Source organism: Tetrao urogallus (assembly GCF_951394365.1).
Source record: "Tetrao urogallus genome assembly, chromosome: 6".
NCBI classification, from domain to species: Eukaryota; Metazoa; Chordata; class Aves; order Galliformes; family Phasianidae; genus Tetrao; species Tetrao urogallus.
Window position 1 is genome coordinate 25809080 of NC_136819.1, and position 26247 is coordinate 25835326.

General features: G+C 41.0%; 1 protein-coding gene across 1 annotated transcript; it reads left to right on the top strand.

Annotated features, from left to right (window-relative positions):
* Nucleotides 1-2026: 2026 nt before the first annotated feature.
* On the top strand, nt 2027-25217 carry CAPN3 (calpain 3; the record flags this gene model as incomplete). Its single annotated transcript, XM_079537776.1, has 23 exons — nt 2027-2317; nt 7889-7958; nt 8714-8832; nt 9908-10041; nt 10281-10449; nt 11061-11201; nt 13092-13175; nt 13609-13694; nt 14150-14227; nt 14654-14814; nt 15348-15517; nt 17288-17496; nt 18191-18227; nt 19265-19282; nt 20290-20391; nt 20991-21068; nt 21735-21792; nt 22373-22437; nt 23435-23503; nt 24037-24115; nt 24540-24656; nt 25017-25075; nt 25191-25217. 23 exons carry the CDS (start codon nt 2027-2029, stop codon nt 25215-25217), a joined length of 2421 nt encoding a protein of 806 aa, XP_079393902.1.
* Nucleotides 25218-26247: the final 1030 nt, after the last annotated feature.

Consider the following 26247-nt stretch of genomic DNA (forward strand, 5'->3'; position numbering starts at 1 on the left):
CATATGCTGGTTTTCTTTTACTAGCAACTCTGTTCATCACAGAGAAGATCTACAATAGCGAGAGGAAGCTGTTTTTTGAACAGGTATAGCCAGAAAATACTCCTGAACATCCATAAAGAGCAATGTTGGGTTAAAAGTGTAGCACAGTAAGGGCATGCCCACCTGCCATTTCCCCATCCCAGGAAAAACAAATACATAAAAACATTGCTAATATTTCACTTGATCTTTCTCTGCAGCCCATAGGGAGTTTGTCAAGTATCACATTCTGTGCTACTACTGTCTTTCTTTCCATAATAGAGCTCTTTGTATAGATTAATGTTTGTATTGAGCAAGAAGGGAGAAAATGAAAGAAAAAAAACATATGCCCAGGCTACGTAATGAACATTCCTTTCTGAAGTTGTGAAGTCTGAAAACCTTGTGTTTCACTATTTGCACTGCACTTGTAATATCCTGGAAAGAGTGACGCATATCTCTGCCAAGCTGTCATGCAAAGCCACGTCAAATACGAGACCTGCAATCCTCACATCTGAGTGTAATGAGGAAGTAATCAATTCTGCAGCTGGACAGCCCATCCTGAAGCAACTGCATTCCTATTTCCACATACAGTCAAATCAGTCCTTTCTGAATGCCCTGTTTGTTCAAGAAGCTTCTGTTCATGATCAAAATGATTTAGGCCACCATTTAGGGAGGAGGGTTGAGTACTCCTAGAGGTTGGTCAAGCTTGTTAACTATATTACCTTCTTCAGAGGTTGCCCTAGTGAAGTTCTGAAAGGGGACAAACGAGCTTTAGACTTTCTCTGCTGTACTCGATTTGAAGCCAGCAAACCAAGGAAATAGCTGAGAAAAAAGTATCAGTGCTTTGGCAGCATAGCATAGTACTAGAGCAGAAGGTCAGCCAGAGTCCAGATACCAGTGTTGTTAGACAAAAATAGCATTGATGTCACCTTGTGATTTCAGACTTCCCAATCAAAGACCATCAAGATTTAGAGGGCTTTTCTTGCCATACAGGCACTGTCAGTTTTTAAGGAACGCTGGGAGAAGAGCGTTGTGTATAAATGAAGGCAACTTGACTTTCTTTCACAGAAATTTTGTATTTGTCCCTGGGAATAAATGTGCTAAGTCAGACATTTTGCCTAAGATTGGTATATCCTGACACACACAGAATGTCCCAGTTTCTGCACTGGGCCCCTAAGAAACTTCACTGCCCCCAATGAAAAGGTGCCTTTTCTACATGGAAAACAGGTATGGCAAATGAATCTCAGCCCTGGCCAGCTGCTCTCTCTGAGGTAGCCTGAAGAATCCAGCCCCCATTTGAGAGGTGTTGAACTGACCTCAATAGCATGAAATACTATTACTTTTTTTTTATTATTAAGGCTATGTCTTCAGATGACTGGCTCTGTAAAATACACGTTATCTGTAACAAAGGGCAGAAACAACAAGTCCAACAATTCATAAGGAGTGTCAGGACTAGCACGTTGGCTAAGAGTTCTTCATAAATGTGTTCCCAGACCAGGGGGAGCTCAGCTTCAAGTGTCACTGTTTTTCTCTGCTTAAGGAAGAGATGAGCTGTGTGTACCAGGAATCAGCCCACACACAGCTCCTGGCCTGGGCACAAGTTTCACAGCAGACTGACACCCACGCTAACCCCCCTCCCTATCATTTTCCCTCTCTATCACTCTTTGCTGGTAGATATTTTTAGATTTCACTGGTTAAAGCTTGTCTCTTCTCAGCGCTTCTACACACTGGGTCGGCACACACAGATGCTGTAGATAGAACAACTCAGGCACAGGACTTAGCCTACAGAGAACCTTGTTCACCATCAAGGAATAAATTCCACTTTCTTATGCAAAAATACCACCCTTTGAGAAGATGCACAGAGAGCTGAACCAGATGGGATTGTATCGCTTATAAGTTTAACTAGGAGATTTCAACAAAAAGGGGCAACGGCAACTTCCTCTTTTCTCAAATTTCCTTCCAGTGTGCAAGATCTTGCTTTCTTTCAACGCTTGCTGTAAGGCCACTTCTCATGCCGTCCGCCATAAATGCAGCGGTGGCTCAGCAGGCAGCTGCCGGGTCAGTTCCTAGCACTACCAGCGCTACAACTGAAGGTACAGGGGGAGGCACAGGAGGGATTTATTCTGCCATTATAAGTCGCAACCAGCCCATTATCAAAGTAAAGGAAAAGACCTATGAAGAGCTTCACAAGAAGTGTCTGGAGAAAAACATTCTCTATGAGGATCCTGATTTCCCACCTAATGAGACTTCCCTCTTCTACAGCCAGAAAGTCCCCATCAAGTTTGAATGGAAAAGACCACGTGTAAGTAACGCATTTGCTGAGTGCCTTCTGCTTTCTGTGAACGTGTGGCTTTTTTTGCAAAAGGGGCAGGAAGAGGAGAGAAGGGAATAAGCTACCAATGTATTTCGTTAGAGCTTTCCTGGGAGATAGCTGGCTAAGCAATAGAAGCTCTGAAAGTATATATAATGAGTAAAATATGACAACAATAGAAAGAGATGGAAGAAAGTATGTAGAAACAGAAATATGGAATTTTATTTTATTCTTCCATGACTTGCTAGGAATTTTCTCACTTGAAACAAACCAAGAAAACTTCTCCCCCTTGTTCTGCAACATGTTACTAGGTTTTCAACACTACCTTACTTCACTTACTGCTTTTATTTAGAATTCTGCTGTTTTTGTACTCTCATAAAATAAAAGAACAGGTTATGCTCTGAAACATGCTTTTACTTGGTTCTTAGTTCTTCACATTGTTTAGCTGACTCATGATGCTCCTTACCCACTTACCAAGAGTAGGGGTGTTGCAATTTCTATGAGGACAGACTTCTGACTACCAACCCTCTTTCTCCTTATTGTATCTTGTGGCCATTCCCCAGCCAGCCACCACCTTTCCTGTGGGAAAGAAAGAATAATTTGTAAGTTCCTAACTAATTCCCCATCCTACCACAGAGCAATCTTTCCTTTTTCCCTATCATTCACTCACTTGCTGCCCTCCAGCAAGTGAGCTCTGCGGCTTCCTCTCACCACTGCCCTACAACAGGGATGTGATTCTAGGGAGCTACTCTAGTTCCCTCAGAGTACTTCTTCAGTGCAGAAATCCATGCTTCAGTAACAAAGTTAATGGCAGTAGATAAAACTAGCTAAAGGAACATAAGAAAATAGCAGAAGACCAAGTGCTTTAGAGTGTAACTATAAAATAACAGCAACAAGCAACATCATGGGAGAGAAACAGGACTCCCTTTGTCAGTAGTGTTGTGTACACGTGCTGTCACATGACAGAGAGCAGCCCACTCCTTCATCGTCATCATCACAGCCGCATCAGCTCTTGGAAATGTGTGTGAATGAGCTAAATGTGGAAACAAGCCGATCATCTGAAAGGGAGGGGATTTCCTGTATTTCTAGAGAGAGGAAAGTGGTAAAGAGGTATAGAGGATACTTGCCAGCATCCTGGGGCAAACAAACTGCAACTGTGCATCTGAAAAGGCATCAGAACATGAAAATTAGGTGGTACAGCATCACTTCATGTAAATTAGCAGCTTCCTTTTGGAAAAGTTGGGCTGCCCAATGAATTTTGGGAGCTCTCAACTATTCACATAACTACAACACGCCTGAGGCTGCACAAGATTCAAAATACAACTTAAATACCAAAAATTAAAGCTATCTTAGTTCTTCAGCACAAACATTCAGGCACCTGGCGTGTCGGTGGTGCCAGTCACAGGTTAGAACAGATGCAGGAGCTCTGCAAAGCACAAGGCTGAGCCTGCTGAGTCCTGGTGCACTGCAAGACAAGGAACACAGGGGCTGCCCTGCCTGGGGTGCAGTGGGCCTTGCTGGTGGAAATACCCATGCTTTCTGTTGTGAAAAGTTTGTTTCAAAACCACACCGTAATTCAGGTCATTGCTGTACCCTGCAGGTCCCCAAAGAGGGAGGGAGTTGCACATGGTGCTTGCTTCTTTTATAACAGATCCACATCATGACAGCAAAAGGAGATTGCTCTTGTGACCTGATGCAAGAGACTTGTGTATGTTGACACTGATCTCAGATTGGCTCAAGGTTTTGCTTCATTGGATTTTGAAACTGTAGAATATGTATCACTGATAGCGTGACTTGTCTGATAGTATTACACATGGGAGTAGACATGACAACCGTATTATAAAAAATAACATAGAGTTAAATGAACATGAAGTAGTAATACAGTAGTAAAGACCACAATGTTAAGAGGTTAAAGCAATCCGTGAAGCACCAAATATAAAGAAGAAACCGCATGGGCCACGTTTTGTAATACTGTAACAATACGGACAACTTCTGTTCTTATTAAATTACAGTGACTTTTTTTGGCAAATAAAGAGGCTAGTTTGTAAACTATAAAGTCTTAGAAAGTGGTAATTTCAAATTGGTTTGAAATTCATATTGAATTGAATTAAATTTGCGAATGTATTCTGAATGAAAACAAAATAGCAGAAGGTCAGAAGTTCTGAGAGAGTATCGTAATACTGCTTTTGTTCCAGATCCTTTCTCTGTAGTGTACTGTGTATGTCACTTACCCCCGGAAATAGTGAATAAACAAATGGCCCATGTGCCATAGGATCTTGTTTAACATAGAGATTTGGGGAAGAAGTCATGTGTTCCTGACCACGTTTGGCTTTATGAGTCACCTTAGCCATGCCGTGCCAGACATTTGTACCTAAGCTCTTTCCTCCCAGCCCAAGAGGTTGATGTAGAATATAATAGGAGTGAAAGAGTGATACCGGTACTGAATGAGCATTATTTGCTATGACACCAATTTACATGGAATTGTTCAATGCAAGTTTTTCCAGAAGTCTTTTTCAAGGAATCACAAAGTCAGTCTGAAGGGCACACGTCTGCCATTCCCAAATGCCATGACCAAGCACTAGTAATAGTGACAATCCTCAGTTGAACAGCACGTGAACTAATATCTGAGCATGACATACCAACACTGCTGTTGCTTCTGGGATTAGGGCAAGATCACGCAGCAGGGACGAGACCCCTGGAGCTACCCCTTGCTCTGCTGCATCTGGTCCCAGTGGCAGCGAGAACACAGGGAGTGCCATCATCTAAAGGGTGGCTGCCATGCAGGGCATCTGTGAAGCTTGCTGGTGGCGTGGTGAGGAGCCCTGTAATTCTATATGGTGACAGCTGTGCTGCGATGTGAATGCACCCTCATGGCATGCAGCTCAGACTAAAGCCAAGCATGGCCGGAGCAGGCCGCAGCACCATGCCTGGCCAAGCTGCTGAGGTACACAGCAGGGCTTACCAGCCCAGTGTGCTGGCAAGGACCTCTGAAACAGTCTTTCTAATGCTGCATTAATTAGGTCACAGGGAAGCATAGGTTCCCTGTTGTAAGATGAGATCTCTAATAGCTACTGGCTAAACACCCTGCACCATGCAGTAACAAAGTCTGGACCACAGGGGGTTAGGGTAGAAGCAGGAGCCTACAAACCTTCTTAGGCCAAAATGATACTTCCTTTGCTTGACACGACTTGTTTAGGGAATTTACTTAGAATGTTCTTAAAGGAATAAATGCATTTTGCTGCAACAGTATAAGCTGACTGCAGAACTTTTCCTGACAGAGAAAAAAAGCTAACGAAAATGCAGCAAAGGTTGAATGCCGTTTTTAGTCGTATGCTGCCTTGGTATTTTCCAACTGATGTGCAAGTACTCTCTGGCCAGGAAGCAGCATATACACTATGGATGGTTTTTCCTTGGATTCTGTCTCTGCTGCTGTAACAGTCACTCTGCTTCTTTGTAATGAATCTGCAGCCAAAACTGAATCAACTCAAAGGACAGGAAAGGTCTGGTGAATAGTACTAAGGCAGTCTAAGGGTGACTGGGTGACTCACTGCATCAATGAAGTGCAGCCTGCCAGCATTCTGTATGGTAATGACCTCAGAGATGAAGAGCAACCTCTTGCTCAGCCAGCAGCACTGGAACATCAGGTGTATCACCTGCATCTCAAACACCAGGTGACAGTGTGTTTCTCATTAGCCTCAGAACACACTGAAAACCTCTTCCGTATTCCTCTGTGTACAGATCATCCTCCAAAGCAGAGAAACACAAGATGCAATAAATCATACTGAATAGCAATTAATCAGCAATGCACATTTAACATTTGTGAACACTTAAGCATAATGTAACCTAAAAGACAGCATGCTGGACTCCAGGTCTGGTTACTGCAGTGAGAGCAGAGTCAGGCTAAAAACCCAGTAATGGCAAAGGAAGAAACAAAATCTCAAAACCCAATTTCTCACACTTAGTTTTCTAGAGAACACCAAGGCAATGTGAAGGAGGATGTTTTCACAAAAGCTGGTGGTGGAGAAAAGCATGAAGGTATCTCAAACAGCTATCTTGACAGAACTGAACCCTAGGAGAGCTGACTAAGGCCTGAAATAATGGGACAATCCCTCCATCCTCTTCCTCAGGGATAATATGGCAATTGCTCTGGGAAGCCAGAAGCAGGTCTCTTTTTAGCTCTATGACTAATCCAAACAGTTATATCAAAGCAACCCTGATGATTACTGCAATGGAGCAATAAGTGAGTTCAAGCCAAGCGACGCTATTAGACCTGAAACCTGAGTCTGGGAAAATCCAGGGCTACCCTGATTACATTGGAAAATCTTCAGACTGCAGAGTTAGCATTAGCATCAGCTGTCTGTACTGCCGATTGTTCCACTCACACAAGGAATTTTCAGGTGTTCTCTCTTCTTCCATCTCCAGCCCCATGATCTTCCTGCCATCTGGGTTCTTGGACTGTATCTTTTTCCCCATTAGCAACTGCTCAGGAAATTTGTCCTCAGTTTGCAGTATCTTTCTTTTCTTACCCTCACAAGAGATGGTCAAAAAATCACATCTTTTCTTCCCAACACAAGTATTTGAGTGTGAGGGATAGAATAGGATAGGATAAAGCAGACACCTTCTGTTTTAATCTTTTCCCTGTATGAGAGGTTATGCCTAATTTTTCCTTTGGCTTTCCTATACCCTCTAGTATAGGAAATATATATACCCTTTGTCCCATTTGGGAAACAAAGATGTAATGAATGTGAAAAAGGCAAACACTGTAATAGTCCTGTCTCCTTTTACCAGTACTTCCTACATAGTCTTTCACTCCCTACAGCAATACCTTAATTTATGCCCATACAGCATCTCATGTCCATTCTGTCCTTACTGATAAACCTAATACATTGTCCCAAGTACAGGACAAAAGAGATTCCTGTCCTCAGAAACAGATGATATCTATATTACGTTTCTCAGTTCAGGATTGGCAGTTAAATACTGCAGCATGAAGAATAAAATCACTCAATATTTGATTATTCCCGAGAGTCAAATATCCGACTCTGGACAGGTTTCAGAGAGTATTACTGGAGATCATTCCTGCTTAAATGCAGTCTTCAGCTCTATTTATATATACATCAGCATTCTAGTTTTTGCAAGTTGGATTCCTGTAACCTGAAGTCAGTATTAAAAAATTGAATCTAGTTCTCAAACACTCTTTCCATCGGTTTGCTCTCCTCCAATAATATTTTTTCACTGTATGGAAAAATATTTTCCCCTATTTTCCTCATTTTAACATTTGCCAGTCAATACAGGAATAGTTTCCCTCCTGCTACTCCTGCAACTGCCCAAAGCCTGGGATATCCACTAACATGTTGTCAGCAGAGATTTGCAGCTAAAAACTAAGCAATAGATTTTGATATCCACAAACTGTCTCACATTAAATTAAAACTAAAAAAACTTAAAAACAAACGAACAGCAACAACAACAACAAAAACCACATTGTCTTTAAACAGCTTTAATTTCTGTGAAAGTCAGGCATTCCAGTGTATGTTTTCATGCTCATCTATCTGTTTTTATTTCCAGGAAATTTGTGAGAATCCACGATTTATTATTGGTGGAGCCAACAGAACAGATATCTGCCAAGGAGAATTAGGTATGAAATTGTCACATTCACCCTATACATTTTGAACTTTTTTTAACTCATCATAGTTCAACTCTCAATTTCCATTTGCTTCCAAGGAGATGTTTTAATTCTCTCAGAATACCACTACACACCTACTGATTCCTTCCCTATAGCAAATGGATGACATCTGCCTGCTACCAATCTAGGGAGGAGCTTTGAGCAACCAACACTTTGCTTTTCATGAACTAATATCACGAGTGTTGCAAAGCACCATTTGGCAAGACCTGGTCCTTCTCCAAATACTGTTGTATTTTTTCAGATATTTAGTCTTGTTATTTTAAAACTTCTGGAGGCCTTCAGCCAACTGTGCCTTGTACTGAAGGATAACCTCTACATTGAAGAACTTAAGCTCAGATGCTCAAACTGCTTTGATATATAAAGCTGCTACATAGGTGTAAGTGGCAACTCGGCGGCTGTCAGCCACATGGCACTCACCTGCACTGCTTCGTAAAGACATTTCCCACTCAGCTTTTCCATGCCTTCCACGGTTTTACTGCTTCTCCTGTGACAGGTGTGTGCCTAGAAAGTGGTGCCAGTGAGCATTTCCACAGCATCAATAAGTAAGAAGTGCTGAAGCGCCGCAGAACACAGTGAGAAGAGCCCTTTACTGAAAGGTCGTGGCACACTCTATTGAAAATCAGTGTACCTGCCAGTACCTTAACTTTCCCCTTTGATTCTAGCTGCTCTCTCCCCTCATTTTGCCTGCTGCTTCTGCTTGCTTACAGGCGATTGCTGGTTCCTGGCTGCCATTGCTTGCCTGACACTGAATAAAAAACTGCTCTGCAGAGTCATACCTCATGACCAGTCCTTCATACACAACTATGCTGGCATCTTTCACTTCCAGGTGAGTCCCCTCATCTAGCATTAAGGAGATGTAATTATATTCACCCAACAGCAAGCTCACCACTTGGCACATTGCTCCCTTTCCTTCCTCCACCCTGTGAAAGCATGAGCAACAGCAGGAAAGGAAGAAGGATTGAATTCCTTCACCCCAAACTCTTCCAGCAAGGCAGTCATGGAAGGTAATTAGGGAACATTAATCCACTCATGAAGCATTTGCAGATGCATGGCCTATGTGTGACAGATAGCAACAGGTGCTTGGTCTTGCCTTCCTGCTCAGCTGCAGTATTACAGCTAGCACAGAGATACTAGTGGTAAGAGCATCTATTTTTAGGGCCGCAAGCAGCTGGCCTCTGTCAAAAATAAGTCAGTGAAGAACTGATTTTTCAGAAGAGATTGATTGCTGTCCATCTTCCCCATGGTTCTCTAAAAACACCTCTTTTAAGATGGATCTATTGCCAAGGTAAATTCAGCATGGCTGCCTCCCTTCCCATGACATCGCTTTTTGGCAAGTTATAAAGCAGGACACAGCCCACTACCAGTAGGTGTCCAAAATTCAGGTGGCTGGAGGAACACCAGGTAAATCTGAAGGAATACAGATTCTCTGCTTCTGATCACAATGTAAGCCAGAGCATGGCTTCTTGCACAGCTGCATTTGTGTGTCCATCCCATCCCACCAATCTCACACTTTGTGCAGGAATTGTTATTTACAACTTCAACTGTTATCTAGCTCTGAAGGATTTGCTGGAAATGCCTGAAATTAAGAAAAGGGAGGAAGGAATAGAACTGGTGGAACAGTCACATGCAAAGAGTCAACTTGTTCAAAATCTCCCAGGAATGACTCCTGGGAGTGTTAGACCTCAAAACCATCTAACCATACCAAACCAGGACCTGCAGTTTCTGCCAGCAAAGTCTGGTTGCCATGGGTCAGCTCTGAAGTCACAAAACAGAAAAGGGAGAAGTTTTAACAGTTGTAGAACAGTTAAGTGTTTCTCCTTCCTCAGCTCAGCTCTCCAGCCAGACTTCCCCTTCCCTGCACGCAACATCATGCAGATGTTTTTCTGTTTGCCTTCATTCAGTTTTGGCGCTATGGAGACTGGGTGGATGTCATCATTGATGACTGTCTACCCACATACAACAACCAGCTGGTCTTCACCAAATCCTCCCAGCGCAATGAGTTCTGGAGTGCTCTCCTGGAAAAGGCCTATGCAAAGTAAGTCACAGCCTGCTGCACTGTGCCGCACTCTCTTGGGCTGCAGGGTTCGTAGTTGAACTGCATTGTACTGAACTTGTCATATGCACATTAGCTCCACATATCTCAGTACCTTTTTCCACAGATTCTAATTGAGTATGACGTAAAGCATATTTTCAGTTGCTTTTTTTTGTTTTGATGGTGTTGGTTTTTTTTTTGTTACTCATTCAGAAGTTTTATTTTTTTTTCCTCTTTCTAAGACTCCATGGATCCTATGAAGCTTTGAAAGGAGGCAACACCACCGAGGCGATGGAGGATTTCACTGGAGGGGTGACAGAGTTCTATGAGATAAAGGATGCTCCTAAAGATATCTATAAAATCATGAAACATGCCATTGCCAGAGGATCCCTCATGGCCAGCTCCATTGATGTGAGTCTATATGAACTTTGTAGATGAGTCATAAGAAACGGTAGAAATCTCCACCTATAATCATGTATCAACTTTTGCAATAACTTAGTTGAGTCCACATAAACAAACGTTCATTTGCAGGTGGTAGAGTACTCTCCTCTAGACACTTTCTATTAGAGAACAGCAAGCACCAAAAGGGAGATGGACAGGAGCAGAACAGGGAGGCAGGAGAAAGAAAGGAAGGGATCTGGATCAGTAAAACCAGCACCCTTCTCTCAGTGAGGTGCAACAATTCTGTAAAGATACAAATCCTCTGTGTTGAAGATGCTAACAGTATGCAAATATCCAGGAAATAAACCCATTTGATTCCCAGCATATTCTTAATTTATCTTAATTTACTGTGATTAATTTAAAAGTGACAGTAAGAAAACACTAGTTTCAATAGTTATGAAGTTGCAGTAAAGGCACAAAAACAACTGGTGATATTAATCACCATAGATAACTGTGGACAATCTAGCAAGTAATGAGAAAGTAAAGAAGTTATCTAGGCCATTTTTCACCATATATCTTTTTTGTATAGTTTCTTTTCTTTCTCCATCTCCTATTTCAATTTTTCTTCCATTCTCTACCAGGATAACCTAGGCTTTTCCTATGGAGCAGCTCCTCGAAGTGACATTAGAGAAATTATTGCTCGAATGGTGAAGAATCTGGAAAATGCACAGATGACTCACTCCACTGTGGACCACCAGGGAACAGATGAAAGGCCAGCCTGGGTTTGTACCTCAGGAGAAGCAATTTCACAGCACTTTTATTTACAGCCAGAACACATCACCTATGTTTTTAAATTCTTCTTTTTCTTCACTTAATTATCCCAACACTAAAGATCTGTTCTTCTGAATGCTATTTGATGTTCACATTAGAGGACTTCAGTTCTTTGAAACACACAAAAAGCCATAAAACTTCCAAACTTAAATCTTCCAAATCTGTATATGGACACATTGCTTTCCTTTTCTTACTACAAGGCAGTTGTCATACCTTACTTTTTAGGGACCTGTGTTTCTGTGGAAGAAACTAATTCTCTCTCTTTACAGAGGAGAAAAAAACAAAACAAAATGCCAACCCACCACTGAGAAAACATACTATAGCACCTAAAACATTTCATTGTGCAAACTCTCTCCTGCAGGAGAAGCAGTCAATTTTTCCTCTTCAGACATCCCTGTTTAGTCTTCCTGAATGACTGACATGGTGTAATTCTTTGGAAAGCCCAATATGGCTGCCTTTTGCAAGCATGACTTTCCAAATCACCCGTGTTTTCAGGGTGAACTTCTTTTAGTTGCAGACATTACAGGTGAATAACTAATAGAACATTACAGAACTCTTTCTATAGTTACTGCTGTTTTACTGTTGGTTATTACACTTCTGAGCCATCACCAGAAAAATTTGTGACTCTCAATGGAAAGAAGCAGACCACAGTGCAGGCCACAGAAGCACTCCAGAGAAGCGGGCCAGGGCACTCGCAGTGTAAGATAATACTCTTAAGCAGAAAAGAGAGAAAGAAGTTCTGCTAAATAATAATGCTAATGTGAAGAGAAAATAAGGAAAAAACCAGAAAATAGATATGAGGCAATAGGCAGAAAAAATATGGAAACTGGAATAAGATAAAAGAAACAAGAGCAGAAGGGAAATCATGGAAAATAATTGTGACAGCCAGGAAATACTTGGATGAGATTCCTCCCTGTGCAAGCTGAGAATGTAGCTGTGTGACCTTATTAATTCTCCATTTCCAGCACTGACTTTCTCACGTCCTCAGATTTATCAAAAACAGATGGAGGAGTTACCAGCAGAGCCCTGCAGTCTTTTCTCAGTGACAAACATAACAAGGGAAGAAGTTTCACACGTGATCCACCTCCATTTTGCATAGTCCTCCTTTCCCACCATTCTCCAAGATTTTCCCTACAAGCACAGCAGGCTGTATAAACCTGACTTCTTACTCTCAGTTTTTCAACTTATAGATAAATAAAAGAGCATAGTAGCAACTGATTATCAAGATAGCAAGTGTACTTGTATCTGCTGGAGAAAGCAATGTATTTCCTGTGTGTCAGGTGAAAAACATTATCACCTCAGGGATTATGAAATAAAGTCTCCATATCTACAGGAAATACATTTTAATAATAATGTTAGTAGGAACAGCGTATGAAATTGGGTCACAAGGAGATTGCAGCAGAGCATAAAGAAAGTGTTCTAATAGATTTTGAGCTGCTCTTGTGTTTCCAATTTTATCCACAAAATCTTACTGAGCCACACAATAGTATACTATCCTAGAAATGGCTGAAAGCTCTATTCATGGAAAAATTAATTATTTTGGTTAAGCTTGCTATACACTAGCATGTTCTGAATGCAAACAGCAGCGAACTACAGAAAGGGAAAGAGTATATCACAAAATGTCCTTCACAATGAATATTATTAATATTTTGCTCCTTTAATTAATTCTTCACTCCTTTCTAATCAGTGATATTTTTTGGATACTAAGTTGGGTCTTCTTGATAGAAGATGAAAACAAGACAAAAAAAAAGTCTTCCAAACAGTGTCATCCTCCCTTCTGCCTCAGAGCTGCTGGTTGACCTTCACGTGCCTTTTCTGTATTTTTATCCTGTGTCTAACAGACTATAATGCCAATGCAGTATGAAACTCGGATGTCTTGTGGGCTGGTCAAAGGTCACGCATACTCTGTCACAGCTGTGGAAGAGGTAAGTAAAGTCTTTTGCCTACTGCTGTGGGGTCTTTTAGTCTAGACTGGCTCAGCATGATGCATGGCAGCAGAGCTGTATACAGGGGGACAAAAGAGGAGGGAAAGATACAAATTATGAAATAAAGGAAAGAAATTTTGTTTTCAAATAAAGTACAGCTTCATAGAGAAACCAATCAGTCTCAGCTTTGTCTTTCTATGTGAATGGATGTTCCTCCATGATCTACATGGGCAAAGGTGGCCACAGCTGGCCGCTTCTTAGTCTTACAGCCTTCCCATGCTCATTCAGGGCACGTCAAGCTGAGCGATGGCCCTGGAGAGCGCTGTCACTTGGGGAGATGGTATCAGTGATGTGACTGACAGAACGTTTCCTTTCTAAGCCTATTTCTCACAAAATAATTCAGCCGATTCTTCTTGCCTTCTCTTTCAATTAGACAACATTTAAAGGGGAAAAGATACGTCTGATAAGGCTGAGAAACCCGTGGGGACAGGTGGAGTGGAATGGACCTTGGAGTGATAAGTGAGTACAAAGTGTCTAAGAGCTTCATTTGATTTGGAAAAAATATAAATTGCAGCTTTATTTCCTTTTGCAGCTTTGCATTTAACAATGAGTTATCAGGTTTTGCTAATAAATAAATAAATAAATAGTTCAGTAGGTACTCCATCAATGACTTTGCAAGCATTTCTGTCTTTAAGCTAAACAAAATAAACACATTCATTTTTTATTTCTGAGAGTTTCTAATAGGAAGTCTGAAGGGAAGGAAGAGTGAAGCAGGGCAGTTTCTTCTCCATTTGAATGTATGGAGATGGAAACATTGAGAACAAATAGTTGTAGAAATGACAAGGGAACATATTTTGTGAGTGCAGAACGACAGTGCTTCACTTTTCTCACTATGAGGCTTACAGTAAAGAACAGGAATACAAATAAAAATTGGGTATTGCAAAACATAATGTAGCTTGTTTACACTTTTGCAGATCAGAAGAGTGGAACTTCATTAAAGAAGAAGAGAAAATTCGCCTGCAACACAAGATTCTGGAAGATGGGGAATTCTGGTGAATTATCTGTCAAAAAAATAGTGCTTCTATAAGAGATATGCAACTATGGGTCACACTGCATGACTTAAACATGCTAAAACTGGCATTAATTCCTTCCCCAACAAGCCTTGCTATACAATCCCTTCACTCTCCCACCAGGGTACATTGAGTCCCACAGCCCATCTAATCATCCCATACTTCACAAGCTTCTCCATCCCCTTTCCTATGATCTGTCCCCTCACTCCCAGTGTTCCCTAGTTTGGAGCTGTACCTGTGTTAGTCAACCAATAGGCCAAACGCATTAGGAAATTGGAGCTTCCACTGCAAACTTATACTAGTAGAAGCAGTAATATGGGTCACTTTTCAATGCAATTACTTTAGTAACAGTATATCTTTTTGACAACTACATACCAAGCAAATTCAGCTTCCCTTCAATTCTTCCAGGATATCATTTGAAGATTTCATGAGGCATTTCACAAAACTTGAGATCTGTAACCTCACACCTGATACTTTGGAAGCTGATAAGCTTCAGACCTGGACTGTGTCAGTCAACGAAGGACGCTGGGTGAGAGGCTGCTCAGCTGGAGGGTGCCGCAATTACCCAGGTGAGCAATGAATCTTAAGAGCTACCACCTCTCTGACAGGGGCTAAGCTAAGTCACACTACAGGCTGATCAGTGCTTAGCCACAGGAAAGCTTTCATGATGAGTCACATGATTCTCTATCCAGCTATCTCCTGTCACTGTGTTTGTGACAGTGCTTCATAAGCCCAAAAGGCAAACCCGGCAAAGATAAACTTTTGTTTGAATACTTTGCATTGCAGGTAAGAGAGATCAATTTCACTCTATCAGTTAGATTTAACTTTGGAAATTCTCTGATAAGTTCTGCCACGTTTAGGTTCCCTGAAAGTTTAATCAATGCTAGTTCTGCACTTTAAATCCTTTGCTGCACAGTTGTTAGAACTATATTAACCCCCCCCAAACACATTAAAATATACACATTGTATGTATAAAAATAAAAGCCCAGCTTTATCCTTTCCCTCAGGAACTACAGACAGGGAATAGCAAAAGTTCTCTTTGGTCAAAAGTATTGTTAGAAAACTGAAGATTTGTATGTTTGCTTTGGGTGACATTTCACAGATACATTTTGGACCAATCCCCAGTATCGCTTGAAGCTCCTAGAGGAAGATGATGATCCTGAAGATGAAGAGGTTATCTGCAGCTTCCTGGTAGCACTGATGCAGAAAAACAGGAGGAAAGAACGCAAGCTGGGAGCCAACCTCTACACCATTGGCTTTGCCATCTATGAGGTACCAGTTCTAGACCTAGTTCTTAGTGCCAGGTTCCCAGCCCTTACAATACGTTTACCAAGGGAGTCATTGAACTGTTATTCCTGACTACATGAATTGCAGTTTCTCCTTTGTAAGGAAATGTGGAAGAGAGGAAAAAAATTAAAAAAAAAAAAAAAAAAAATCAAAGCTTTAGTATCATTTAGCCCATACTAACCTCAGAGTTTATACCTCTAAGTAATGCACTTAATAGGTTTTTGTGGTGATTCTGTGTCAGATTTTAGCATATTTTTCCCCATATCTACTTCAGTCTCCACACTGCCTTAATCCATGCTGAAACTAAACATCTAATTGGCAGAACCACATAAAAGGGAAACAGTTGAGACAAAAAGTAGTGATCAACGTCTGTCCTTCTAGTGACTTCAGGTAGAAGTCAATTGACTCAGTCCTTTGCACAAAAATATTTGGTCCAAATCTCAATGGATCTTGTGTGGGTCACAAGAAATCTGGAAAGGAAGGGGGAATTTTCTTAGAAAACTTTTATCAGTTGAGGTAATTTAATGACTAGCTGCAACACCAAAAATCCCTTCTGTTAGATTTATAAGCAAGTAGACTCACCTAGAACTTCTGTTTTTTCTCTTTGTTATTTACTCCCTAAGGTACCCAAAGAGGTATGAGCTGAATGGGGACAGACTGACAACTTGGTGTATGCTCACAGCTAGTGTCACTGTTGCTCCTGTCTGTAAGTCAGTGGGAAACTGTCCATTCGAGTTTGTTTTCAGGGATGTTACAGAAGTGAAACTGCTAACCATTATGCTTTGAGTGTTTAATAACATTTTCTGAGTCATTTTAAATTCTTTCTTACTTGTACTCTGTTTTTACCTGCATTCAGTCCTTTTCTGTTCTATATGTGAGCTGGCAACTGCTTTCACTATCCCATAGTGAACCTGGATTACAGGAAGAAGTAGCACTTAAGACACCACACCCCACAAAGAAGACCCCTAAAAGCACTTCTGTTTCCTCCTGCAAAAAATGCCAGCAATTTATATTGTGCAGTCCTAGAGTTTGCTCTACAGCATCAGACTTCTTTCTTTGTTTGTTAACAAATGCTATTTTCAGCCATTGAAGAAAATATATTAGAAGTACACAGACCGAATATTTCTGAGCCTGCCAATACCAGAATCACTGGTACCACAACTTTGAAAGTGAGTTCACATAAAAGCACTCACTGGAGAATACAAAGATGACCATCTGGATTGTTGTGTTTTACAGACAGTTATTTCTGTAGAAAGCAACTGCAAGCACTTGTTCTTAGCCCACAGTCACTGACTTATTTTTCATATTTAAATGAATGCAGTGTCTCTTTGGTAGATACAGAATTCATATTTCTCCAGGTAAGTTACCACTGAAAACACCTTCACTTTACCATGCAGTACATAGGAGCTTGCATATACCATTCCTTGGCACGCCACCTTCAAAGAAAGTAACTGAACTTTGGTTACATGCCATTAGCATCCAACAATACAGACAAAATCATGGATGCAGCAGAACAGCCAGCCAGCAGTCTCCATGTGGGATGTTGGGCAGCTCTCAGAAGTCAACTAAACCAAGCTAGCAGCAGCTTATAAAGATGACAGACTCTGTAACTGGTAACAAGCTAGCAGCCCCTATCAAATCCCTGCTTGCTAAGCTGCCACTGCTTCATTTGTGTTTTCTGTCCCACTGCATGACAAGCCACCTGGGGAACAGGTAAGACTTCCTTGAAGATCAATTGACTCCATTGTTCTGCAGATGCACGGTACTAAGCATCACTTGCAAAAGGATTTTTTCCTCTACAATGCTTCCAAAGCTAGAAGTAAGACCTATATAAACATGCGAGAAATCTCTGAGCGCTTCCGGCTGCCTCCCAGCGAGTATGTTATCATCCCATCCACATATGAACCCCACCAGGAGGGAGAATTCATCCTGAGGGTTTTCTCAGAGAAAAGAAGTCTTTCAGAGTAAGTTACAGATATTTCATCTGGCTCTAAAGGGGGAATTGAGCTCTGTTATAGCTGTGTTCCCTGCTTGCAACGCTCTACTCTTAATTTTTCTTAATCCTGTTATGAACTCCAAGATGCAAACTCATATCCCCAGCATTACCTTGTAGTTTAACAAAAACCTGTTTTGAATTTCCATTGGAGACACTGGAGACTACTGGCAGGATATCCTTTGTGAGCACAGTTTCTGCTGTTTTTATAATGAAAACCAACAAGTTTGTTATTTAATGCTATATGCCACTGCTACATCCCATATGGAAGTTTTTTGCCAGGTAGACCACTGAGAAAGATCTAATTTTGGTCATGAACAAAATCCAGAAATAGACATTATTTCTTTCCTGTCCTGCTCTTTAAGCAGCTTCCCAAAGCTCAAACTGCAGCTAGTACCTCTTTGCTAAGGCCAAAAAACTTCTTGTTTGCTCCCCCGTCAAGATTTAGTGATGCCGAGTCTATAAGAAGAAGAAAGCCAGCAGCAGTCTTCTTGGAAGCAATACTCGGGATGCTCAGCTCAAACTCAGAAAAACTACATCCAGAGTCTGAGCTGTAATGCCTGGAAGCCAGCCCACACCACTGCCTGCTTACTAACCACATATAGAAATAAACAGTGTTGGAAGCAGACTCCTTCCTGATTTATTTACTTTCTGCTTTCTTCTAGGGAGGTTGAAAACATGATTGAGGCAGATCGCCCATCAGTGAGTACCATACTGTCCTCTTTTGTGTGGGAACAGAGGGGAGGAGTGTCACATTTAGGGAAACCCATAACAGGAAACCATTTGCAGCCACACAACAGCTCCTTCAACAAATTCCCACATTTTCTCATCAAGATATTCCTATTAACACTTGAATTTATATATGCTACTTTCTGGTTTGGACAGACCAGAATCTTTTGTCAGGTTTGAAACTTGTTCTTCACATAAAGAAGCCCCATGCCAAGCATTGCCTTTGCCTCCATCAGTTGAGAGTATTCATGCTCTGGTGGAGGCCTAGCTCCATCCTTCGGAGTGTTTTTTGTTTGAGAGCCTGGCAGCTCATCTAATTAAGAAAAAAAGTGCCTTATTTTGAAGTATGAACTTTCTGAAAAAGGATTCTAATATTATTGTGACTCAAATTAGCATCCATGACAAACGAACTCTTTAGCCTGGGGTTTTACACTTCTGTGTGGGAATAAATTGGAACATAGAATACACTCAGTCTTGAAAAAAACAGAATGCTCTTGCACAGAACTGAGCTCCATCAAACCTTCAGAATCCTTCCCCTTCCATTTGTTATCGTGATACCAAAATTTCTGCCCAGATCTGATGGAATTTAATTGCCACTCCAAAAAGCATGGATATGTGGGCACAGAAGTCCAATCTACACTGCAGTGATTAGTTGGGGAAAATAAAAGTAGTTAGGGATAACAGATTTTATTCAAGCAGACAAAGCCCCAGATTAGGTGGACTGGCAATTTGATATTGCTTCTGCAATTTTAACATACTGTTTCTTCATGGCTGCATTCCCCCTTCCTTTCCCTCTCCCCCCCCTTTTTTTTTTTTTTTTTTTTTTTTGAGATTCGAAATCTGTATGAATATATAAAATTGAAGAAAAAAAGTATGACTACAGGAGTGGGAAAAAGAAACTTGAGAAAGTGAAAGAAAAAAAATGAAACATTGCTATTTAACAACGCGATCTGGTAGAATCCATAATTCTTTTTAAACACTTTTTTCTTATTTTGTTTCTGTTTGTATAGAAGAAGAAAAAAGGCAAGGTGGGTACCTGTGCAACATGCTGAGTGCCAAAAGGCAAGATGCATGTGCAGTGAATGCAGCAGGAGTTGCTGTGCTTCTGAAGCTGATCTAGTTAATAAGGAACACTGGAGACAAGAGACCATTTTCAGGCAGCAAAGATTCTGTCCTCCTATACAAAAACCCAATGAAGTACAGCTATAGCATTAGATATTTCTCTTTCTTAAGAGGGTGGCAAAAGCATAAACCTTTCAGTTTTATGAGCTTGATCCTTTAAGTATCCTGCCTACCTGACCCTCCACAGGCATCTTGAACCTTTCCCAGTGAGAATCTCCCCTCCTCCAGACACATGCCCTCCACTGCCCAATGCAGCTACTCCTCCTTCCTGCAGCTTCTGCTCACCAGAGTCCAGGATCACCCTTTTGAGTCTACGCAATACATTTAGCAAACAAAAGAAACATACTATGAAGTTACAAGGAAAATTATCGGCTAGAGGAAGGATACAAAAAGGCCCACAAGGGAGAGATTTTGAAGAGGAGAGTGTTGACTCTAATTTGCATTCCTCTTTCATATATACCAAAGTAGTCCACGAAACTCCATAAATCAGAGCACCACATAGAAGAGTGATTGCTGTTTCTTACAAGGACTTTGAAAATGTAACATTTTAATCTTAAGACTGGTCAATTGCAGTTATTTCTGCAGGATAACACATTCACATCTGATACCAGTTTTCCTTGCTTTAAATATACTAAAACAGAACAACTGCATGCATCTCCTTACGGTTGAATGCCTCAGCAATTAATAAAAAACTAACACATGCCTCATGTAACTAACAAGCTCCTACACAAGCTCTGCAGATTTCTTTTTTAGCATGAGGATAGTAGTAACCTGAGAAATTCCTCTTTTATTTTGCATTCCCACATCTGGCTGCATGTGCTTTGCCACAGAATGGATGGCCTCAAATACTTTCCCTAACTGTATTTCTTGTGTAATTTCTATTTCTCTTCTGCTCTCTTCCTTCTTCTTCTAGCCTATCATCTTTGTTTCTGACAGAGCAAACAGCAATAAGGAGCTGACAACAGACGAAGATGCTGGCAAAGATGGTGAAAAAACCCACGTAGATGAGAAAAAGGTTCTGCAGCAACTCTCAAGGCGGGGAATAGAGTTTGGTCTGGCCAACATTAGAAGGGCAGCTGGAGAGAGCACAGGAACAGGACAAATGACTGTCCTTATGATACTTACCAGTTTCAGAGTTGAGGCTGTTCTCTACATGTGTCTGAGAAAAGTGGAAATGATAACAGTGATGCTATCTAATGCAGTATTACAGCCTCCAGAACAGGGCCTCCCACGCTGCAAAATGCTCTAAAGCCACTGAGCCCATTCGAACAATTCTTAGGCTAGAGGGTAGCTATGGAGCATGTTTTCCTCTTCTGCTCCAAATTTCTCCTTTGAAAACACACAACCAGAATGTAAAGATCCATTGGTAAAAGTAATCATTTAGATTTGTGTCAAGACTTACGGGAACAACGAGGAGATGGTAATGATGCAGCAGGTTCACTAAGGAGGGCATTTAATGAAAGAAAGGGGAGAAGTCCGTGAGGATAACTTGTTCCTCTGAAGAGTGCCACTATCACTAAGAGGCTTATTTGTGTGAAGGGGGTGAACCACCCAGATCCCTTCCTTTTCCTGCAAAGCTAACATTGCACGTGTTCTTTGCTTGTATCTTTCCAGCGGTCTTCAGCGAAAGCTCGTGAGAAGAGTGAAGAGGAAACACAGTTCAGGAATATTTTCCGACAGATTGCAGGGGATGTGAGTACACGATCAATCCCTACCCCTGCAGAACAGCTAAGCCACAGCAGCACCTAATCCAGCTTCTTCACAGATTCGAAACATGGAAAACTGAAATTTTCCTTCACCAAATTTCCTTTGGGAGCTGAAGTTAAGCAAAATGAAATGGAAATTCAGTTAAGCACACAGCTATGCCCAAATGCATATGCAACTTAATTTCATTGCGTACAAAAATTTTTAAATTTGTGTTCTTACTTCAATCACTACTGTGTGGAGCTATTAATGATTTCTTAATCAGCATTGCGTAGTATGTATAAGTAATGCATAGATACATGTATGTATCTGCACTAAAGAAATTAGAACAGATCAAAACTGCATAAAACAAGAGGCTGCAGAAGGGTTGCAGAGATTTTCACATTTTGCTTATGCTTTGGCTTGGAATTGCTGCCTGTTTTCCCAACGTTTTTCTAATAAATACCGTGCAATCACTTTAGATTTGCTTCATACTGAAGGTGTAGCTGTGGCCTCAAGAAAAATTATACAAAGATAGAAAGCTCTCTATTTTGGATCACACGCCATGATGAAAAGTGACCAGAGACTTCATACTTCTAGTATATCCATTCATATAATGATTTTCATAATGAGGAATGTTGCAATTAATGATACTGTCCCCATGTTTCCCACCAGGACATGGAGATCAATGCCGAAGAACTCAGGAATGTTCTCAACAACGTTGTTAAAAAACGTGAGTTTGAATGTGCTTTTCAGTAACCCCAGATAAAGACAGTTATGATATAACATACATCCCCACCCTTGAGCAATATTCTCAAAATTATGTATGGTTTCAAATTCACAGCTTTTCTACTTTCACTTCTGCAGGCTTTAGCTAGAAAACTTTACATAGAGATGGTCTCTATGGCTGATCAGATATGGATAATACAGAAACGAGCAAAAATTCATTGGAAGCACCACACGGGTTAATAAACATTTCTAGCAGACTGCAAGGTCCCTTTAAACAAGTCCTAATAGAGGGGAGGAACTTTCTTCCCATTTAGCAATTATTTTAGCCTACAAACCCTAGGCTTGCTTAGTTAACTGGAAATTGATTTAGATTTTCCAAAGGCTTTTATTGTATACAGCAGGTCCCAACTCACCTATGAAACACAAGCAATACTGTTACTCAGAGCCTTTACAGATATTTTTTCTCACTTATACCTCATGGGATGAATTAAGTCAGTCTGGCTTATACTTTGAGTACTCGGAGTCCTACCTAAGAGGAAGAAGCGACTGCTGACTTACATGGTCTTTTGTATCATTTATTTCAGATAAGGACCTAAAGACAGAAGGATTTGAACTAGAATCTTGCCGCAGCATGATTGCTTTGATGGATGTATCCTTTGCCAGTGAAAGAGAAGTGCCTGATAGCACACTGCTCCACCTGAGTTTTACTCCCTGACCACACACACACGAATTGTTTTTAGTAAGCTGGAAGGCAGACCAGTGTGTTACAGGCTGTTGTCAGATAACCCAGCATTCCAGGGTGGCACACATTAACTGCAGTCATCTCAATGTTAGCATAGCTGGCAGATGAAAACATATCAAAACACAGAACTATGGAGTAAGTATGATGCCCTTTCTTTAAGTCATCTCAACAGAACTACAGTTCTTGCCAACAAATTCACTCTCTTCTCTTTACATTTTCAACACGTTACACATTCTACCTTGTGCTTAGCACTCAGCATATAGCAACTCTCTCGGAGCAAGTACAATAAAACACTTTGCAAGATGTCACACGGCATTACCTCCAATGCAGCATCACTCAGTTTTACTACCTAAGGAGGAAAACATACATGTTTCCATATGCTTCCATAACATATGATTTTGAGGGAACATAAGCACATTCAAACCAGACCGAGCTTATAATTACAGCCTAGAACCATAATGGTTGGAGGCTGAACACAGTTCAGTAAGTTATTTTAGTCAACATTCTGCTTGATTCTCAATTCATTTCAGCAAGGCAGAAAAAGCTTCACTCCAAGATAAAGCTCATTTGTCTTAAGCAGTTTTGGGGGAACTTCACCAGTGGGGGCACTTGGAAAAAGCCGCTAAAACACACTGCTTTATGTACATTACAACAGCTCCAGGAGCAACTCTCCTGCTTGTATTAGAGGTTTATTACTACACAGGGAAATAACGCTTCACAATCCCAAAACAAAATAACACTCTCAATAACCAAAGCGCTCACCAACACTTTACTGTGCCATTCAGCCCTCTCTCAGTGCTCAGGAAATCTGAGCTGGGTTTCGCACTCACCCCTCTCACCCACAGAAATGATTAGTTTTCCATTTAAAATATTGGTTTTTTTTACCTGAATGCTTGCATTGCAGACAGATGGCTCAGGGAAGATCAACTTTGATGAGTTCCGACACCTCTGGGACAAAATTAAAAGCTGGCAGGTAGTGCTGCTCTTCATAGCTCCACAATGCAAAATCTTGCGTAGAGAAACCAGACCTCATTATGTGCCCTACACCAAAAAAGCTCCCAGAATTGCAAACTAGTTTTTAAGATGAAGACTAATGTCTTCCTTCAGCCTTTTCTTAGCCTAAGCAAACATCTAGAGCTACAGCATTCATGTGAGGAGATTCCCTCCTAAGAAAGGGGGAGGCACGCAAGATGGAGGAGGAGGATGGGAAATAGAGCCAGGCACTGCAATTAGCTTAATTAGGGCAATTAAGAGAGAGGATTAACAGCATAAACTCAAGTCAAATGAGGAAGGTCTCTGGGGGGAAAAGTTTTTACTTCTCACAGCACAGATCTAACTCACGTGTCAGGAGTGAGGGGAGCTGTGTGTGAACAACACAGATTGCTGAACAGCAGCCATGGTGATATAAGGCAAAGCCTCCAGGTGCTGCAGGGTAGCACTCACATCAGCAGGCATGTCCTACAAAAGTATAAGCTTTAATTTCTGCTGTGTACTTCCTTTTTGCAGAAAATCTTCAAGCATTACGATGCTGACCATTCAGGAACCATTAACAGCTATGAGATGCGCAATGCAGTCAAAGATGCAGGTAATTCCCCCTGTGTCCAATGCCCAGCAGCCAAATAAACCTTCTTTAGGTTGATGTATTACAGAGAGAGGTCAGGAATACAGCCCAGCCTTTTAAGGAGGGGCCCTAGAAAAATTTTTTTTTTTTTCCTCCAGCAGAAGTTCTCAAGTATATCTCAGTCTCACAAATGATCAAAATCAAAGAAGTACTAAGTCAGCACTCATACTTGCCTAGTTCTACCCTTTTAATTTGAGCAGAATTTGTGTAACATCTGTGCAACTCCACTAAGAGCACACGGGATGTGCATCAGGGAGCCCAGCTGTGTGCAAGTTAGCTTTCAATGATGCAGTCAGCTACCAAAATTACCTACTTGCTCTCATTTAAGCTGTAGATCCTTTATTGTTGTAAAAGGAACAATCAAACCCATTTTCTGGCCCCACTGCAGGGTTTCGGCTGAACAACCAGCTCTATGACATCATCACGATGCGCTACGCTGACAAGAACATGAACATCGACTTTGACAGCTTCATCTGCTGCTTTGTGAGACTGGATGCTATGTTCAGTGAGTAGCTGCCTTCATTTTACAGCCTTGTCCTCTTCCCTGCCCCCAGACACACTCTGATATTTAAAGGAGAGTTTATTATACACAGCACTATTGCCTATGTATAATTTTAATAATGTAAGATGTGTGCTAGGTTATGACAGCCATCCCATACAAACACAAAAAATAATAAGCCATTATGTATCTCCTTGTATTAGCTATGGAAAAAGCATAGCAGAAATACTTGCTGACCAAAAAAGTAAACATGTGTACAAGTTTGGATTACACAGTGGGAACATGATTTAGTTTGCTGCATGGGATCATCCTTACACTTTGGTTGAACAATAATTTATCCTGTGTATTTTTCTGTCATTGATTTAGGGGCATTCCATGCCTTTGATAAAGATGGAGATGGAATCATAAAACTCAACGTCCTGGAGGTAAACTGCTTTATGTTGCTATTTCCAACATGACACCCCAGTACTACATTATTAATTCCCAGCACTGTCTCACACATTCAAGTTGGCCTGATCTTTAATTCCTTCTCTTCCTTAGTGGCTGCAGCTCACCATGTACGCCTAACATCAAGGAGAGCCTTAATCAAGGACCTGCTCCAGATTGCTGTTTTAAGTAATGAACTCCATCCATCCCCCATTACAAATGAGCATTTTGCAAGATTCCTGCTTTGCTCACCAAAGATAAAACGTGCATGAAAGAACGAAGACACAGCCACGCTGCAGCAAGCAAAGCAGTGCTTACTTCCTGTACCTACTGCTGTAGTATCTCCAGGACATTTACATTCAACCATGAGGATTAATTTATTGATGACTGCATTTAGGTTTTCCTGCATGTTAAGACACAGAGCATACACCTTAACTCTGTTTATATTGACAGTTGGAAGCACCATCTCTATAGTCAGTACAGATCAGGTAAAACTGGGTCTGGATCTGAACTGTGCAAGTCAAAAGTGTCTCCTACCACCTTGTAATTAGTCATTAACTTTGTTCTGATGTTGCTACTACCATTTCAGCCTTTTCATACTGTTGACTATTTCACTGAGATTGTGCTAATTACATTAATGAGTCATGATCACATATGTCTTTACAGCTGTAGCTTTGTGGGTTGATTCTCTGTTGTGTTGGAAAAGTGGGCACCATGCACAGCAGACTGCAGTGTCTGTGTATGCCTTGCTCTGATGCCTCAGTAGAAGCAGCAGAACTAAGCTACTTGCTCCCATTTTTAGTATCTCCATGCTACCATGCTTGGACATACAATAGTTTTAGAGTGTTGGTTTTTTGGTGTTTGTTTGGTTTTTTTTTTTTTTTTTTTTTTTTTTTTAAATTGTAGCCCATTCTCTGTAACATTGAGAAAGTGGTTTTCCGCTTTCAAGGAAGCAGTTCAAGAAAGAAAAAAAACACATAAAGTATACATTAATTACATATGCACACTTGTCTTCAGGGTCCTATTTTTCTTAACTAACAGTTTCTGGGTTCTCTTTTCATCTCAGAACTGCCCAGACCCCAACACAGGCAGAGTACTGAGCACTGTCCCATCATTCTTCTGGAGCTAGAGCAGCTGGTTTTATCACAGACACTTACTGGTTTACTTCAGA